The sequence below is a fragment of the Somniosus microcephalus genome, unplaced genomic scaffold, assembly GCF_052327205.1.
Source record: "Somniosus microcephalus isolate GS21.2 unplaced genomic scaffold, FLI_Smic_1.0 unresolved_chr1, whole genome shotgun sequence".
NCBI lineage: Eukaryota > Metazoa > Chordata > Chondrichthyes > Squaliformes > Somniosidae > Somniosus > Somniosus microcephalus.
In genome coordinates this window covers 36,575,989-36,595,968 of record NW_028225179.1, presented here as the reverse complement: position 1 = coordinate 36,595,968, position 19,980 = coordinate 36,575,989, and the positions used below count along the sequence as shown (strand labels likewise).

General features: G+C 60.1%; 1 protein-coding gene across 1 annotated transcript in view; it reads right to left on the bottom strand.

The window, feature by feature from the left end:
- The window catches only part of LOC147094619 (uncharacterized), a 14,934-nt gene extending 1,452 nt beyond the window's left edge, over positions 1–13,482 (bottom strand). The window contains exons 1-4 of the mRNA XM_085973939.1: positions 13,385–13,482; positions 7,178–7,282; positions 6,613–6,726; positions 4,085–4,172 (exon numbers count right to left, since the gene is read on the bottom strand). Coding sequence (XP_085830065.1) covers positions 4,085–4,172; positions 6,613–6,726; positions 7,178–7,282; positions 13,385–13,448 — 371 coding nt within the window. The 5' untranslated portion in view covers positions 13,449–13,482. The remainder of the gene's footprint in view (positions 1–4,084; positions 4,173–6,612; positions 6,727–7,177; positions 7,283–13,384) is intronic.
- Between the last annotated feature and the right edge of the window lie 6,498 nt (positions 13,483–19,980).

Below are 19,980 nucleotides of genomic sequence, written 5' to 3'. Positions count from 1 at the left end.
TCCACGCCCCTCGCCCCGACACACCCCTCGCCCCGACACACCCCCGTGCCCCTCGCTCTGACGCGCCCCTCCACGCCCCTCACTCCGACGCGCCCCTCCACGCCCCTCGCCCCGACACACCCCTCGCCCCGACACCCCCCCGTGCCCCTCGCTCTGACGCGCCCCGACACGCCCCTCGCTCCGACGCGCCCCTCCACGCCCCTCGCCCCGACACACCCCTCGCCCCGACACACCCCCGTGCCCCTCGCTCTGACGCGCCCCTCCACACCCCGCGCCCCGACACGCCCTGCGCCCCTCGCTCCGACACGCCCCGCGCCCCTCGCTCCGACACGCCCCGACACCCCCCCGCGCCTCGACACCCCCCCCGCGCCCCTCGCCCCGACACGCCCCGACACCCCCCCGCGCCTCGACACCCCCCCGCGCCCCTCGTCCCGACACGCCCCGACACGCCCCTCGCTCCGACGCGCCCCTTGCCCCGACGCGCCCCTCGCCCCTCCACGCCCCTCGCCGCCCCTCGCCCCTCCCCTCGCCCCTCCACGCCCCTCGCCCCTCCACGCCCCTCGCCCCTCCCCGCGCCCCAACACACCCCCGCGCCCCTCGCTCCGACGCGCCCCTCCACGCCCCTCGCCCCGACACACCCGTGCCCCTCGCTCCGACGCGCCCCTCCACGCCCCTCGCCCCGACACACCCCTCGCCCCGACACACCCCCGTGCCCCTCGCTCTGACGCGCCCCTCCACGCCCCTCGCCCCGACGCGCCCCTCGCCCCGACACACCCCGCGCCCCGACACACCCCATGCCCCTCGCCCCGACACACCCCCATGCCCCTCGCTCCGACGCGCCCCTCGCCCCTCCCCACGCCCCAACACACCCCCGCGCCCCTCGCTCCGACGCGCCCCTCCACGCCCCTCGCCCTGACGCGCCCCGACACACCCCATGCCCCTCGCCCCAACACACCCCCGCGCGCCCCTCGCTCCGACGCGCCCCTCCACGCCCCTCGCCCCGACACACCCCGCGCCCCGACACGCCCCGACCAACGCCCCTCGCCCCTCCACACCCCTCGCCCCTCCACACCCCTCGCCCCTCCACACCCCTCCACGCCCCGACGCGCCCCTCCACGCCCCTCGCCCCGACACACCCCGCGCCCCGACACGCCCCGACACACCCCGTGCCCCTCGCCCCGACACACCCCCGTGCCCCTCGCTCTGACGCGCCCCTCCACGCCCCTCGCCCCTCCACACCCCGCGCCCCTCCACACGCCTCGCCCCTCCACACCCCACGCCCCTCCCCCCTCCCCGCGCCCCAACACACCCCCGCGCCCCTCGCTCCGACGCGCCCCTCGCCCCGACACACCGCTCGCCCCGCGCCCTGACACACCCCACGCCCCGACACGCCCCGACACACCCCATGCCCCTCGCCCCCGACACACCCCCATGCCCCTCGCTCTGACGCGCCCCGCGCCCCTCCACGCCCCCTCGCCCCGACACGCCCCACGCCCCGACACACCCCGCGCCCCGACACGCCCCGCGCCCCGACAGACCCCGACACGCCCCGACACACACCGCGCCCCGACACGCCCCGCGCCCCGACACGCCCCGACACGCCCCGACACACCCCGACACACCCCATGCCCCTCGCCCCGACACACCCCCGTGCCCCTCGCTCTGACGCGCCCCTCCACGCCCCTCGCCCCGACACACACCCCGTGTCCCTCCACGCCCCTCGCCCCGCGCCCCTCCACACGCCGCGCCCCTCCACACGCCTCGCCCCTCCACACACCCCACGCCCCTCCCCTCGCCCCTCCACACCCCACGCCCCTCCCCTCCACGCCCCTCGCCCCTCCCCAACACACCCCCGCGCCCCGACACACCCCTCGCCCCGCGCCCCGACACACCCCACGCCCCGACACACCCCTCGCCCCGACACACCCCCATGCCCCTCGCTCCGACGCGCCCCTCGCCCCGACACGCCCCGCGCCCCTCCACAACCCCGCGCCCCTCGCTCCGACGCGCCCCTCGCCCCGACGCGCCCCTCGCACCGACACACCCCGCGCCCCGACACAGCCCTCGCCCCTCCACGCCCCTCGCCCCTCCACGCCCCTCGCCCCTCCCCACCCCTCGCCCGCGCCCCGACACACCCCCACGCCCCGACACACCCCGCGCCCCGACACACCCCGAAACACCCCCGCGCCCCGACACGCCCCTCCCCACCCCTCGCCCCTCCACGCCCCTCCACGCCCCTCGCCCCTCACCGCGCCCCAACACACCCCCGCGCCCCTCGCTCCGACGCGCCCCGACACACCCCTCGCCCCGACACACCCCCGTGCCCCTCGCTCTGACGCGCCCCTCCACGCCCCTCGCCCCGACGCGCCCCTCGCCCCGCGCCCCGACACACCCCGCGCCCCGACACGCCCCGACACACCCCCCATGCCCCTCGCTCCGACGCGCACCCTCGCCCCGCCCCGACACACCCCATGCCCCTCGCCCCAACACACCCCTCGCCCCGACACACCCCCATGCCTCTCGCTCCGACGCGACCCCGCGCCCCTCCACGCCCCTCGCCCCTCGCCCCGACACGCCCCGACACACCCCCGCGCCCCTCCACGCCCCTCGCCCCTCCCCACCCCTCGCCCCTCCCCAACACACCCCCACGCCCCTCGCTCCGACGCGCCCCGACACGCCCCTCGCCCCGACGCGCCCCTCGCCCCGCGCCCCGACACACCCCGACACGCCCCTCGCCCCGACGCGCCCATCGCTCCGCGCCCCGACACACCCCGCGCCCCTCCACACCCCGCGCCCCGACACGCCCCGACACACCCCATGCCCCTCGCCCCTCCACACCCCTCGCCCCTCCACACCCCTCGCCCCTCCCCGCGCCCCAACTCACCCCCCACGCCCCTCGCCCCGACACACCCCTCGCCCCGCGCCCCGACACACACCGCGCCCCGACACGCCCCTCCACACCCCATGCCCCTCGCCCCTCCACACCCCTCGCCCCTCCCCTCCACGCCCCTCGCCGCGCCCCAACACACCCCCGCGTCCCTCGCTCCGACGCGCCCCTCCACGCCCCTCGCCCCGACACACCCCTCGCCCCGCGCCCCGACACGCCCCGACACACCCCATGCCCCTCGCCCCGACACACACCCCATGCCTCTTGCTCCGACGCGCCCCGCGCCCCTCCACGCCCCTCGCCCCGACACGCCCCGACACACCCCGCGCCCCGACACGCCCCACGCCCCTCCACGCCCCTCCCCACCCCTCGCCCCTCCACGCCCCTCGCCCCTCCACGCCCCTCGCCCCTCCCCACCCCTCGCCCCTCCCCGCGCCCCAACACACCCCCGCGCCCCTCGCTCCGACGCGCCCCGACACGCCCCTCGCCCCGACGCGCCCCCTCGCCCCGACACACCCCGCGCCCCGACACACCCCGCGCCCCGACACACCCGCGCCCCCCGACACACCCCGCGCCCCGACACGCCCCGACACACCCCGCGCCCCTCCACGCCCCTCGCCCCTCCCCACCCCTCGCCCCTCCACGCCCCTCCCCACCCCTCGCCCCTCCCCGCACCCCAACACACCCCCGCGCCCCTCGCTCCGACGCGCCCCTCCACGCTCCTCGCCCCGACACACCCCTCGCCCCGACACACCCCCGTGCCCCTCGCTCTGACGCGCCCCTCCACACCCCGCGCCCCTCCACGCCCCTCGCCCCGACGCGCCCCTCGCCCCGCGCCCCGACGCGCCCCGACACACCCTGCGCCCCGACACACCCCGACACACACCTCGCCCCGACACACCCCCGTGCCCCTCGCTCCGACGCGCCCCTCCACGCCCCTCGCCCCGACACACCCCTCGCCCCGACATACCCCCATGCCCCTCGCTCCGACGCGCCCCTCCACGCCCCTCGCTCCGATACACCCCGCGCCCCGACATACCCCACGCCCCTGGCCCCCATATACCCCGCGCCCCTCGCTCTGGTACGCCCCGCGCCCCGGTACGCCCCGCGCCCCTCGCTCCGACACGCCCCAATATACCCCTCGCCCCGACATACCCCGCTCCCCTCGCTCTGATATAAGCAGCACCCCTCGCTCACCGGCAGCAGCAGATGAGCAGGAGCATCACCACGAAGAGCGCACAGAATGATCCGACGAGGATTTTCTTCATGAATTTTTTCAGGGTTTCTGAAGGAGAAAATATCGTAACCTCTGTCTCACCATCTGTTCCACCATCAGGCTCCCAGCTCACCCTCCACGCCAAGCCCTCCCACTCTGGCCCCATAACCTGCTCCTGATCACTGTCCAGTGACCCCTGGGTTAGAGAGAGAGGGGAAATCAGCCAGGGTTCCTGCTCCTGATCACTATCCAGTGAACCCTGGGTTAGAGAGAGAGGGGAAATCAGCCAGGGTTCCTGCTCCTGATCACTGCCCAGTGACCCCTGAGTTAGAAAGAGGGGAAATCAGCCAGGGTTCCTGCTCCTGATCACTGCCCAGTGACCCCTGGGTTAGAGAGAGGGGAAATCAGCCAGGGTTCCTGCTCCTGATCACTGCCCAGTGACCCCTGGGTTAGAGAGAGAGGGAAATCAGCCAGGGTTCCTGCTCCTGATCACTGCCCAGTGACCCCTGGGTTAGAGAGAGGGGAAATCAGCCAGGGTTCCTGCTCCTGATCGCTGTCCAGTGACCCCTGGGTTAGAGAGGGGAAATCAGCCAGGGTTCCAGCTCCTGATCACTGCCCAGTGACCCCTGGGTTAGAGAGAGGGGAAATCAGCCGGGGTTCCTGCTCCTGATCACTATCCAGTGACCCCTGGGTGAGAGAGAGAGGGGAAATCAGCCCGGGTTCCTGCTCCTGATCGCTGCCCAGTGACCCCTGGGTTAGAGAGGGGAAATCAGCCAGGGTTCCAGCTCCTGATCACTGCCCAGTGACTCCTGGGTTAGAGAGAGGGGAAATCAGTCAGGGTTCCTGCTCCTGATCACTGCCCAGTGACCCCTGGGTTAGAGAGAGTGGGGAAATCAGCCAGGGTTCCAGCTCCTGATCACTGCCCAGTGACTCCTGGGTTAGAGAGAGGTGAAATCAGCCAGGGTTCCTGCTCCTGATCACTGCCCAGTGACTCCTGGGTTAGAGAGAGGGGAAATCAGTCAGGGTTCCTGCTCCTGATCATTGTCCAGTGACCCCTGGGTTAGAGAGAGGGGAAATCAGCCAGGGTTCCTGCTCCTGATCACTGCCCAGTGACCCCTGGGTTAGAGAGAGGGGGAAATCAGCCAGGGTTCCTGCTCCTGATCACTGCCCAGTGACCCCTGGGTTAGAGAGAGGGGAAATCAGCCAGGGTTCCTGCTCCTGATCACTGTCCAGTGACCCCTGGGTTAGAGAGAGGGGAAATCAGCCAGGGTTCCTGCTCCTGATCACTGTCCAGTGACCCCTGGGTTAGAGAGAGGGGAAATCAGCCAGGATTCCTGCTCCTGATCACTGTCCAGTGACCCCTGGGTTAGAGAGAGGGGAAATCAGCCAGGGTTCCTGCTCCTGATCACTGCCCAGTGACCCCTGGGTTAGAGAGAGGGGAAATCAGCCTGGGTTCCTGCTCCTGATCACTGCCCAGTGACCCCTGGGTTAGAGAGAGGGGAAATCAGCCAGGGTTCCTGCTGCTGATCACTGTCCAGTGAGCCCTGGGTTAGAGAGAGGGGAAATCAGCCAGGGTTCCTGCTCCTGATCACTGTCCAGTGACCCCTGGGTTAGAGAGAGGGGAAATCAGCCAGGGTTCCTGCTCCTGATCACTGCCCAGTGACCCCTGGGTTAGAGAGAGGGGAAATCAGCCTGGGTTCCTGCTCCTGATCACTGTCCAGTGACCCCTGGGTTAGAGAGAGGGGAAATCAGCCAGGATTCCTGCTCCTGATCACTGTCCAGTGACCCCTGGGTTAGAGAGAGGGGAAATCAGCCAGGGTTCCTGCTCCTGATCACTGTCCAGTGACCCCTGGGTTAGAGAGAGGGGAAATCAGCCAGGATTCCTGCTCCTGATCACTGTCCAGTGACCCCTGGGTTAGAGAGAGGGGAAATCAGCCAGGGTTCCTGCTCCTGATCACTGCCCAGTGACCCCTGGGTTAGAGAGAGGGGAAATCAGCCTGGGTTCCTGCTCCTGATCACTGCCCAGTGACCCCTGGGTTAGAGAGAGGGGAAATCAGCCAGGGTTCCTGCTCCTGATCACTGTCCAGTGACCCCTGGGTTAGAGAGAGGGGAAATCAGCCAGGGTTCCTGCTCCTGATCACTGTCCAGTGACACCTGGGTTAGAGAGAGGGGAAATCAGCCAGGGTTCCTGCTCCTGATCACTGTCCAGTGACCCCTGGGTTAGAGAGCGGGGAAATCAGCCAGGGTTCCTGCTCCTGATCACTGTCCAGTGACCCCTGGGTTAGAGAGAGAGGAAATCAGCCAGGGTTCCTGCTCCTGATCACTGTCCAGTGACCCCTGGGTTAGAGAGAGGGGAAATCAGCCAGGGTCGTGGGGACCCATGCCCCGGCGAGAGTCGGTGAGTAGAGGGGGACCCATATCCCGGGGAGATTCACCGCCTGTGGGGACCTGTACCCCGGGGAGAGTTGGTGCCCGCGGAAGGGAGGAGGACGACTGAAGCGTCACTCACCCTCGGGGATATCGGGTTTCTCGTGGATCCAGTCATAGGTCTGCTCGATCTTCTTCCTGTCGTTATCATCGTAATCCCACCAGTTCTTGCTTGAGCCGGACTTGCGACGGAGATCTGAGAGAGACCAGAGAGAGGATTGAGGGGTGAGGGGGGGTAGGTGAGGGGGGGGGGTAGGTGAGGGGGGGTAGGTGAGGGGGGATGTGAGGGGGAGGGGGAGTGAGAGGGTAGTGAGGGGGAGGGGGAGGGGGTATGTGAGGGGGAGGGGGAGTGAGGGGGGATGCGAGGGGGAGGGGGAGGGGGAGTGAGGGGGGATGCAAGGGGGAGGGGGAGTGAGGGGGGATGCGAGGGGGAGGGGGAGGGGGAGTGAGGGGGGATGCGAGGGGGAGGGGGAGGGGGAGTGAGGGGGGATGCGAGGGGGAGGGGGAGTGAGGGGGGATGCGAGGGGGAGGGGGAGTGAGGGGGTGTGAGGGGGGGTGGTTGTGCAGCGGGGACCCCCCGTCCTCCCCCCCACTCGTGCCCCTCTCCAGCCCGTCCTGTCACGATGTTCTGCTGCGAGATCCTCTACCTGTAGCCGTTCGGCCTGTGCTTCCGTCAGACGAGACTCCGGCCAGAATCGGACCCGACCTCGCGTCTCTGAAACTCCCGGCACGGATCGGACTCAGGACCGGACCTGAAACACCAAGAGGAGATGGCGGGGGCCGGAGTCAGAGGTCACAGGATTCTGGAAACTCCCCGAACGCCCTAACCCATCACTGACCCCCCAGTGAATGGACACTGGGTCACACACTGACCCCCCAGTGAATGGGCACTGGGTCACTCACTGACCCCCCAGTGAATGGACACTGGGTCACACACTGACCCCCCAGTGAATGGACACTGGGTCACACACTGACCCCCCAGTGAATGGACACTGGGTCACAAACTGACCCCCCCAGTGAATGGACACTGGGTCACACACTGACCCCCAGTGAATGGGCACTGGGTCACTCACTGACCCCCCCAGTGAATGGACACTGGGTCACACACTGACCCCCAGTGAATGGGCACTGGGTCACACACTGACCCCCCAGTGAATGGACACTGGGTCACAAACTGACCCCCCCAGTGAATGGACACTGGGTCACACACTGACCCCCCAGTGAATGGACACTGGGTCACACACTGACCCCCCAGTGAATGGACACTGGGTCACACACTGACCCCCAGTGAATGGACACTGGGTCACTCACTGACCCCCCTGTGAATGGGCACTGCGTCACACACTGACCCCCCCAGTGAATGGACACTGGGTCACACACTGACCCACCAGTGAATGGACACTGGGTCACACACTGACCCCCCCCAGTGAATGGACACTGGGTCACACACTGACCCCCCAGTGAATGGACACTGGGTCACACACTGACCCCCAGTGAATGGACACTGGGTCACACACTGACCCCCAGTGAATGGACACTGGGTCACTCACTGACCCCCCTGTGAATGGGCACTGGGTCACACACTGACTCCCCCAGTGAATGGACACTGGGTCACACACTGACTCCCCCAGTGAATGGACACTGGGTCACACACTGACCCCCCAGTGAATGGACACTGGGTCACAAACTGACCCCCCAGTGAATGGACACTGGGTCACACACTGACCCCCAGTGAATGGGCACTGGGTCACTCACTGACCCCCCCAGTGAATGGACACTGGGTCACACACTGACCCCCCAATGAATGGACACTGGGTCACACACTGACCCCCCAGTGAATGGACACTGGGTCACACACTGACCCCCCAGTGAATGGACACTGGGTCACACACTGACCCCCCAGTGAATGGGCACTGGGTCACTCACTGACCCCCCAGTGAATGGGCACTGGGTCACACACTGACCCCCCAGTGAATGGACACTGGGTCACACACTGACCCACCAGTGAATGGACACTGGGTCACACACTGACCCCCCAGTGAATGGACACTGGGTCACACACTGACTCCCCCAGTGAATGGGCACTGGGTCACACACTGACTCCCCCAGTGAATGGGCACTGGGTCACACACTGACCCCCCCAGTGAATGGACACTGGGTCACACACTGACCCCCCAGTGAATGGACACTGGGTCACACACTGACCCCCCAGTGAATGGACACTGGGTCACACACTGACCCCACAGTGAATGGACACTGGGTCACACACTGACCCCCCAGTGAATGGACACTGGGTCACACACTGACCCCCCAGTGAATGGGCACTGGGTCACTCACTGACCCCCCAGTGAATGGGCACTGCGTCACACACTGACCCCCCCAGTGAATGGACACTGGGTCACACACTGACCCCCCAGTGAATGGGCACTGGGTCACTCACTGACCCCCCAGTGAATGGACACTGGGTCACACACTGACCCCCCAGTGAATGGACACTGGGTCACACACTGACCCCCCAGTGAATGGACACTGGGTCACACACTGACCCCCCAGTGAATGGGCACTGCGTCACACACTGACCCCCCAGTGAATGGGCACTGGGTCACACACTGACCCCCCAGTGAATGGACACTGGGTCACACACTGACCCCCCAGTGAATGGGCACTGGGTCACACACTGACCCCCCAGTGAATGGGCACTGGGTCACTCACTGACCCCCCAGTGAATGGGCACTGGGTCACACACTGACGCCCAGTGAATGGGCACTGGGTCACACACTGACCCCCCCAGTGAATGGACACTGGGTCACACACTGACGCCCAGTGAATGGGCACTGGGTCACACACTGACGCCCAGTGAATGGGCACTGGGTCACACACTGACCCCCCCAGTGAATGGACACTGGGTCACACACTGACCCCCCAGTGAATGGACACTGGGGTCACACACTGACCCACCAGTGAATGGACACTGGGTCACACACTGACCCCCCAGTGAATGGACACTGGGTCACACACTGACCCCCCAGTGAATGGACACTGGGTCACACACTGACTCCCCAGTGAATGGACACTGGGTCACACACTGACCCCACAGTGAATGGACACTGGGTCACACACTGACTCCCCAGTGAATGGACACTGGGTCACACACTGACCCCACAGTGAATGGACACTGGGTCACCACACTGACCCCCCAGTGAATGGGCACTGGGTCACACACTGACCCCACAGTGAATGGACACTGGGTCACACACTGACCCCACAGTGAATGGACACTGGGTCACACACTGACCCCCCAGTGAATGGGCACTGGGTCACACACTGACCCCCCTGTGAATGGGCACTGGGTCACACACTGACCCCCAGTGAATGGGCACTGGGTCACACACTGACTCCCCCAGTGAATGGGCACTAGGTCACTCACTGACCCCCCAGTGAATGGGCACTGGGTCACACACTGACCCACCAGTGAATGGACACTGGGTCACACACTGACCCCCAGTGAATGGGCACTGGGTCACACACTGACCCCCCAGTGAATGGACACTGGTCACACACTGACCCCCAGTGAATGGGCACTGGGTCACACACTGACCCCCCTGTGAATGGGCACTGGGTCAACACACTGACCCCCCAGTGAATGGACACTGGGTCACGCACTGACCCCCCAGTGAATGGACACTGGGTCACACACTGACCCCCCAGTGAATGGACACTGGGTCACACACTGACCCCCCAGTGAACTGGGTCACACACTGACCCCCCCAGTGAATGGACACTGGGTCACACACTGACCCCCCAGTGGATGGACACTGGGTCACACACTGACCCCCCAGTGAACGGACACTGGGTCACACACTGACCCCCCAGTGAATGGACACTGGGTCACACACTGACTCCCCCAGTGAATGGACACTGGGTCACACACTGACCCCCCAGTGAATGGACACTGGGTCACACACTGACCCCCCAGTGAATGGACACTGGGGTCACACACTGACCCCAGTGAATGGACACTGGGTCACACACTGACCCCCCAGTGAATGGACACTGGGGTCACACACTGACCCCAGTGAATGGGCACTAGGTCACACACTGACCCCACCAGTAATGGACACTGGGTCACACACTGACCCCCCAGTGAATGGACACTGGGTCACACACTGACCCCCCAGTGAATGGGCACTGGGTCACACACTGACCCCCCAGTGAATGGGCACTGGGTCACACACTGACCCCCCATGTGAATGGACACTGGGTCACACACTGACCCCCCAGTGAATGGACACTGGGTCACACACTGACCCCCCAGTGAACGGACACTGGGTCACACACTGACGCCCAGTGAATGGACACTGGGTCACACACTGACCCCCCAGTGAATGGGCACTGGGTCACACACTGACTCCCCCAGTGAATGGGCACTGGGTCACACACTGACCCCCCAGTGAATGGGCACTGGGTCACACACTGACCCCCCAGTGAATGGGCACTGGGTCACACACTGACGCCCAGTGAATGGACACTGGGTCACACACTGACCCCCCAGTGAATGGGCACTGGGTCACACACTGACCCCCCAGTGAATGGGCACTGGGTCACACACTGACGCCCAGTGAATGGACACTGGGTCACACACTGACCCCCCAGTGAATGGGCACTGGGTCACACACTGACGCCCAGTGAATGGACACTGGGTCACACACTGACCCCCCAGTGAATGGGCACTGGGTCACACACTGACCCCCCAGTGAATGGGCACTGGGTCACACACTGACGCCCAGTGAATGGACACTGGGTCACACACTGACCCCCCAGTGAATGGGCACTGGGTCACACACTGACGCCCAGTGAATGGACATTGGGTCACACACTGACCCCCCAGTGAATGGGCACTGGGTCACACACTGACTCCCCCAGTGAATGGGCACTGGGTCACACACTGACCCCCCAGTGAATGGGCACTGGGTCACACACTGACCCCCCAGTGAATGGGCACTGGGTCACACACTGACCCACCAGTGAATGGGACACTGGGTCACGCACTGACCCCCCAGTGAATGGACACTGGGTCACACACTGACCCCCCCAGTGAATGGACACTGGGTCACACACTGACCCCCCAGTGAATGGACACTGGGTCACTCACTGACCCCCCAGTGAATGGGCACTGCGTCACACACTGACCCCCCCAGTGAATGGACACTGGGTCACACACTGACCCCCCCAGTGAATGGACACTGGGTCACACACTGACCCCCCCAGTGAATGGACACTGGGTCACACACTGACCCCCCAGTGAATGGGCACTGGGTCACACACTGACTCCCCCAGTGAATGGACACTGCGTCACACACTGACCCCCCCAGTGAATGGACACTGGGTCACACACTGACCCCCCAGTGAATGGACACTGGGTCACACACTGACCCCCCAGTGAATGGGCACTGGGTCACACACTGACCCCCCAGTGAATGGACACTGGGTCACACACTGACGCCCAGTGAATGGACACTGGGTCACACACTGACGCCCAGTGAATGGACACTGGGTCACACACTGACCCCCCAGTGAACGGACACTGGGTCACACACTGACCCCCCAGTGAACGGACACTGGGTCACACACTGACCCCCCAGTGAACGGACACTGGGTCACACACTGACCCCCCAGTGAATGGACACTAGGTCACTCACTGACCCCCCAGTGAATGGACACTGGGTCACACACTGACCCCCCAGTGAATGGACACTGGGGCACACACTGACCCCCCAGTGAATGGGCACTGGGTCACACACTGACCCCCCAGTGAATGGACACTGGGTCACACACTGACTCCCCCAGTGAATGGACACTGGGTCACACACTGACCCCACAGTGAATGGACACTGGGTCACACACTGACCCCCCCAGGTGAACGGACACTGGGTCACACACTGACTCCCCCAGTGAATGGACACTGGGTCACACACTGACCCCACAGTGAACGGACACTGGGTCACACACTGACTCCCCCAGTGAATGGACACTGGGTCACACACTGACCCCACAGTGAATGGACACTGGGTCACACACTGACTCCCCCAGTGAATGGACACTGGGTCACACACTGACCCCACAGTGAACGGACACTGGGTCACACACTGACCCCCCAGTGAACGGACACTGGGTCACACACTGACCCCCCAGTGAATGGACACTGGGTCACACACTGACTCCCCCAGTGAATGGACACTGGGTCACACACTGACCCCACAGTGAACGGACACTGGGTCACACACTGACCCCCCAGTGAACGGACACTGGGTCACACACTGACCCCCCAGTGAACGGACACTGGGTCACACACTGACCCCCCAGTGAATGGACACTAGGTCACTCACTGACCCCCCAGTGAATGGACACTGGGTCACACACTGACCCCCCAGTGAATGGACACTGGGGCACACACTGACTCCCCCAGTGAATGGACACTGGGTCACACACTGACCCCCCAGTGAATGGACACTGGGTCACACACTGACCCCCCAGTGAATGGACACTGGGTCACACACTGACCCCCCAGTGAATGGGCACTGGGTCACACACTGACCCCCCAGTGAATGGGCACTGGGTCACACACTGACCCCCCAGTGAATGGACACTGGGTCACATACTGACCCCCCAGTGAATGGACACTGGGTCACACACTGACCCCCCAGTGAATGGACACTGGGTCACACACTGACCCCCCAGTGAATGGGCACTGGGTCACACACTGACCCCCCAGTGAATGGGCACTGGGTCACACACTGACCCCCCAGTGAATGGACACTGGGTCACACACTGACCCCCCAGTGAATGCCCCTTACCTGACACAATGACCGCCACGACTGCGCACAGCAGGATTCCACAGACGGAGCTCCGCCACCACATCGCGGCGCCACTCCCTGGGCCGGGTGAGAGAGAGAAGCAGCTCCTGGTGACCCCGCCCCCCCCCCCCCGGGCGCTGACCTCACAGTGGAATTCTGGGGCGAAGTCACAGAACACCGGTGACATCACACCTCTGGGGACCAGGTCACTTGTGACATCACAGGACCGGCGGGGTCACTGGTTGCTGTTCGGGGGTTGACCCTTGAACTCTCTCCACCACCAGCGTACTGTGGCTGCAGTGTGGACCATCTGCAAGATGCACTGCAGCAACTCGCCAAGGCTTCTTCGGCAGCACCTCCCAAACCCGCGAGCTCTTCCACCTAGAAGGACAAGGGCAGGAGGCGCATGGGAACACCACCACCTTCAAGTTCCCCTCCAAGTCACACACCATCCCGACTGGGAAATATATCGGCCGATCCCTCATCGTCGTTGGGTCAAAATCCTGGGACTCCCTCCCTAACAGCACTGTGGGAGCACCTGCACTGTTAGATCCGTGTGTTAATGGAGACACGGAATGCAGGAGTTGATTTAGCATGTGTTTACTGAACAAAGTCTGGAGGTGAACTAACTACACAAGACGCTACACAGGCTTATATACCCGAGTGGTCACTACTGGTACTACAGTATACAGGGGCTTCAAAAACATAGTTCCTCTTAAGGTACACTACAATTCCTCCCCTTTTAGATAAATAGTACGTAACATTTTAAGTAATCATTAAATAACATTTTTACAAGAACAATAATATACACATTTGCTGAAGTTAATCAATTACAAATTCAGTCTCTCTGGAGGCTTCCTGACTCGGTCCGGATAACGCCTCGGTGGTGTAGCAGGTTCTTTTGGCAAGGTCGATTCGGCTTCAATGCCAATGTCGGGTTCATCTGGTTCCAGTATCACCGGATCGGAGGTAGATACTATGGGTATCTCTGCTTCATCACTAGGCGTATAGAGTTGTGGTGTAGGTTGTCCCTTTTTCGGATGACTCTATGATCTGGTCAGCATGGTGCCTTATTATGCTTTCTCCAATGTCCACGGTATACATCAGCGGTCCTAGTCGTGTGCCATTTCTCGGTACGGTGGTCCCGGGCCAAAACTGGTTGACCTATCTGGAAGGTTCTAGTTGGCCTTTCATTCATGCTTTGAAATTGCCGGTTCTCTACGTCCCTTCTGACGTTTGGCTTGATCAAATCCAGCCGGCATCTTAGGCTTCTATTGAAAAACATCATGGCGGGGGTTTGGTTTGTAACCACGTGTGTTGCATTCCTGTACGCAAACAAGAAGTTATCTACCTTATGTTGTAGATTTATGTCTTCATTACCCATGGCCTTTATGGCCTTCTTGAAGGCCTGGACAAACCTTTCAGCCAATCCATTGGTGGCGGGATGGTATGGGGCGGACGTGTAGTGCTTAACCCCATTGTTTTTTTTAAGAACTTCCTGAATTCTTTGGATACAAATTGCGGTCCATTATCAGAACAGATCTGTTCAGGCAGCCCATTCCTGGCAAATATGGTCCTTAATACTGTGATGGTTTTTTCCGTGGTGGTGGAGGACATCTTTATTACCTCCGGCCACTTGGAGTGTGCATCCAACCACGATTAAGAACATTTGAGTCCATAAATGGACCAGCAAAGTTGATATGTACCCTTTGCCATGGAGATGAGGGCCACTCCCATGGATGTAGAGGGGCTTGTGGTGGGGCGTTTTGGACCTTCTGGCATCCTAGACAGCTCTTGGTCATTTCTTCGATGTCTCCATCGATACCTGGCCACCACACAAACGCTCTGGCTAAGTTCTTCATTTTCACTCCACCCAGATGCCCCTCGTGAAGCTCCTTTAGCACTCTATCCTTGAGTTTGGGTGGAATCACCACTCTGGATCCACACATCAAGGTTCCTCAGCACACTGACAGCTGTTCTCTTCTTTGCGAGAATGCTGGCAATAGTGGTTCGCCATGTGCTGGCCATCCATTCACCGTTAAATCGTAGACTCGTGAGAGAGTCGGGTCATTTCTAGTTTCCTTTTCAATGGTAGAATTTGTCACGGGTAGACATTCCACTATGGTCGAGTGGAACATCTCCACTGGGTCCACTGTAGGCGCCTCTTCTACCGTTGGCAACGGTAGGCGCGATAACCCATCAGCATTCCCATGCTGTTTTGTTCCTTTGTATTCTATGTCATATTGGTGTGCCCCTAGGAAAAGGGACCACCTCTGTAGCCTTTGCGCTGTCATAATGGGAACACCCTTTTTAGGGTTGAATATGGAGACGAGGGGTTGATGGTCAGTCAACAAGGTAAATTTTTGTCCGTGTAGGTAATGGTTGAATTTCTTCACCCCCCATACCAGGCTGAGTGCCTCCCTGTCGATCTGGGCATAGTTACGCTCAGCTGAGCCGCTCCGAACCATCAGGGAATCTATGCGATAATACCGCCCCCACGCCATAAGGGGATGCATCGCACACCAGTCTGATTGGCAGTGATGGGTTGTAATGAGCCAACACTTCCCTGGACGTGATCAAGCCTTTGCATTTATGGAAGGCACGTTTACAGTCTTTGCTCCATTTCCAAACTACTCCCGTTTGTAGCAGTGCGTTAAGAGGATGCAGAACTGTCGACAAGTTTGGTAAAAATTTATGATAGTAATTTACTAATCCCAGGAACGACCTTAATTGTGAGACATTTTCAGGCACTGGGGCCTTTACGACCGCTTCAATTTTTTCAGGTGACTTATGCAACCCTTCTTCGTTAATGACATGGCCACAATATGATATTTGTTTCTGGAAAAATTCGCACTTGGGGCGATTTGCTCGTAGGCCCCGTTCTCTCAGCCTCGTGAGCACCTGCTCCAAGTTGGCAAGGTGCTCGTTGTCGTTTTCTCCTGTTACAAGGATGTCGTCTAGGTAGCATTGAGTCCCCGGAATCCCTTGCAGGACTTGCTCCATAGCTCTTTGCCAGATAGCCGGAGCTGATGCCACTCCGAAAACCAGTCGATTGTACTGGTACAGGCCTTTGTGTGTATTTATCGTGAGATACTTTTGAGAGGCCTCCTCAACCTCCATCTGTAGATATGCCTGTGCTAAGTCAATTTTGGTGAAACGTTTCCCTCCGGATAGTGAGGTGAAAATATCTTCTATCCTCGGAAGAGGATACTGTACCGTGTGAAGAACCGGGTTTACAGTCACCTTGAAGTCCCCACAGATGCGAACTTTTCTCTGTTCTTCAGATTTATCATTATTCAACGTTTTCTTCATGACCGGGACGATGGGTGTTGCCCACTCGCTCCAATCTACCTTGGATAACAACACGCCTGCTTTTTCCAAATTCTCCAGCTCTGTCTCGACGGCTGGACGAATTGCGTATGGCACCGGCCTTGCCTTAAAAATTTGGGAATTGCCGCATCTTCCACTTTTATTGAGGCGGTGGCGCCTTTCAGGGTTCCTAGTTCCTGTTGAAACACTTCTTTGGCGTTAGCCAAGATTTCTTTTAATCGTCCAGGTATGACATCATCATCGTTTTTTTTTCTTACTGGTCACCGTCAGTGCCTGAATGGAGTGCCAGTCTAAACGTATCTTTCTGATCCATTCACGTCCCAACAACGGTGGACCACCATCTTGCAGAACGTATAAATACAACTTCTGTATTTCCTTGCCGTTGTATACAACAGGCACCCTTATTTTCCCTCTGGGGTATACTTTCTGCCCCGTATATGTCTTCAAGATAATGGATGTGTCTTTCAAAAGGTATATGCGGAAATAGCCGCTCATAATCCCGTTGACTCATGACGGTCAGAGCTGATCCTGTATCTAGCTCCATTTTGACTGGGGACCCCGCTATCGTGAGGGTAACCCAAATGGTCTGCTAATCTTCTTTGGCAATTACATTATGTAATTTGAGACAGCTTAGTCTTTTGTTTCCGGAGTCGCTATCACTCTTCTGGTCTTCGGAGCTACTGTCCGTCATCATTTGTACCTTTCTGTACTTTTCCTTATTGACCTTTTTACTGTCAGCGGATTTCTTTCCAGATCTGCATACACGTGCAATGTGTCCCATCTTTCCACATTGCCTGCATGCTTTGTCCTTGAACCAGCAGTCCTTCTGGTCATGGGTGGATCTGCCGCATCGATAACATCTCTCGAAACCCCGTGTCATTTCATGGGTGCCGAAGTCCTGTGGCTTTTGCTGTATCTCTGCAGCTCCTCTTGCTGCTGCTTCGTATGATACAGCCACACTGAAAGCCTTGTCCAGTGTCAAATCTTTCTCAGAAAGTAGTCTTTTCTGTGTTCCTTGGCTTAGGAGACCGCAGACGAATTTGTCTCGTAGAGAATCTGCCAGTCCTGCCCCGAATTGGCAGTGCTTTGACAGCTTTCGTAATTCGGTGAGGTAATCAGCGTTACTTTCATTCTTGTGCTGATTCCTCCTGAAGAATTTGAATCGTTCCGCTATCAGCAGCGGTGTTGGGTTTAAGTGCTCCTGTAAGGTATCAACAATCTCCTTAAAATTCTTGTCCATCGGTTTGGCTGGAGTGATCAAGTTTCGCAACAGCCCGTATGTCCATGCGCCCATCAGATTTAGAAGTACTGATGCCTTTTTATCATCCGCTACTTCATTCGCCTTGCAATATACCTCCACTCTTTCCACATATGTGGTCCAATCTTTTATATCACTATCGAAAGCATTAATATTGCCAGTCTTCGGCATCTTGAAAATCTAAAATGGCGCTTCCCGCGCTTTTCCTCCGTCCCCGATGGATCAAAATGGCGCATCCCGCGCTTTTCTTTCTTCCCTGCCGAGTTAAGATGGCACCTCCCGCGCTTTCCCGCCGCTGCCGCTGTTCTCCACGGTTCCCGTTGCGACCTGCAGCTTTTCGCGGTATTTCTATTTTTTTTTTATATATCGCTTCAATAGTTTCTGCGTTACTTGGAGAACCGTTCCCGTCGTGGAGCGGACCCTCTGGGACTTTCCCCTCCCTCTGCTCGGTCCGAACGCCGACCTGCTTTGCAGCACCGGCCGCGCCCTAAGTGCTCCACCCTCTCTCTCTCTTTGCTTCTGCTTCCCGACTCACTGCCCGGCCCCGTTGCAGAGCCACCCGATCGAGCTCTAGCCCGCCGCAGCCCAGGAAGGATCAGTGCACTACCTGCCACCATCCCATTTAGCTGGTGAAACCACAGTTTTGTTTTTTTTCTTGCTTCTGGCTTCGACCTTCGTCTGAGGAATCGATCCCCTTGAGGTGCTGCCGAATTGCAGGTAAGTTCGTTTCTAACTCGTCGCCACTGTTCGATCCGTGTGTTAATGGAGACACGGAATGCAGGAGTTGATTTAACAAGTGTTTACTGAACAAAGTCTAGAGGTGAACTAACTACACAAGACGCTACACAGGCTTATATACCCGAGTGGTCACTACTGGTACTACAGTATACAGGGGCTTCAAAAACATAGTTCCTCTTAAAGGTACATACACTACATGCACCACACGGACTGCAGCGGTTCAAGAAGGCGACTCACCACCAGCTTCTCGAGGGTAACTAGGGATGGGCAATAAATGTCAGCCTTGCCAGCGACGCCCACATCTCAAACAAAAACTCAGCACCCAGCACAGTCCCTTGGCCAGTTTCCTACACGTCACATTCCGAGGCTCCCCGGTCCCCGAACATCTCAGTAATTACAGCACAGAAACAGGCCATTCGGCCCAACTGGTCCCTGCCGGTGTTTCTGCTCCACACGGGCCTCCTCCCACCCCTCTTCATCTCACCCCATCACCATATCCTTCTCTCCCTTTCTCCCTCATGTGATTATCCAACTTCCCCTTAAACACATCGATACTGTTCGCCTCAACCACTCCCGGTGGTAGCGAGTTCCCCATTCTCACCACTCTCTGGGGAAAGAAGTTTCTCCTGAATTCCCTGTTGGATTTATCAGTGACTATCTTATATTGATGGCCCCTAGTTCTGGTCTGTCCCACAAGTAGAAACATCTTCTCTACCTCGACCCTATCGAACCCCTTCATAATCTTACAGACCTCGATCAGGTCACCCCTCAGCCTTCTCTTTTCTAGATAAAGGAGCCCCAGCTTGCTCAATCTTTCCTGATAGTTATAACCTCTCAGTTCTCGTATCATTCTTTCAAATCTTTTTCACACCTTCTCCAGTGCCTCGATATCCTTTTTATAATATGGAGACCAGAACTGTGCACAGTGCTCCAAGTGTGGTCTAACCAGACCAGAACTGTGCACAGTGCTCCAAGTGTGGTCTAACCAGACTAGAACTGTGCACAATACGCCAAGTGTGGTCTAACCAGACCAGAACTGCGCACAGTGCTCCAAGTGTGGTCTAACCAGACCTGAACTGTGCACAATACGCCAAGTGTGGTCTAACCAGACCAGAACTGTGCACAGTGCTCCAAGTGTGGTCTAACCAGACCTGAACTGTGCACAGTGCTCCAAGTGTGGTCTAACCAGACCGGAACTGTGCACAATGCTCCAAGTGTGGTCTAACCAGACCAGAACTGTGCACAGTGCTCCAAGTGTGGTCTAACCAGA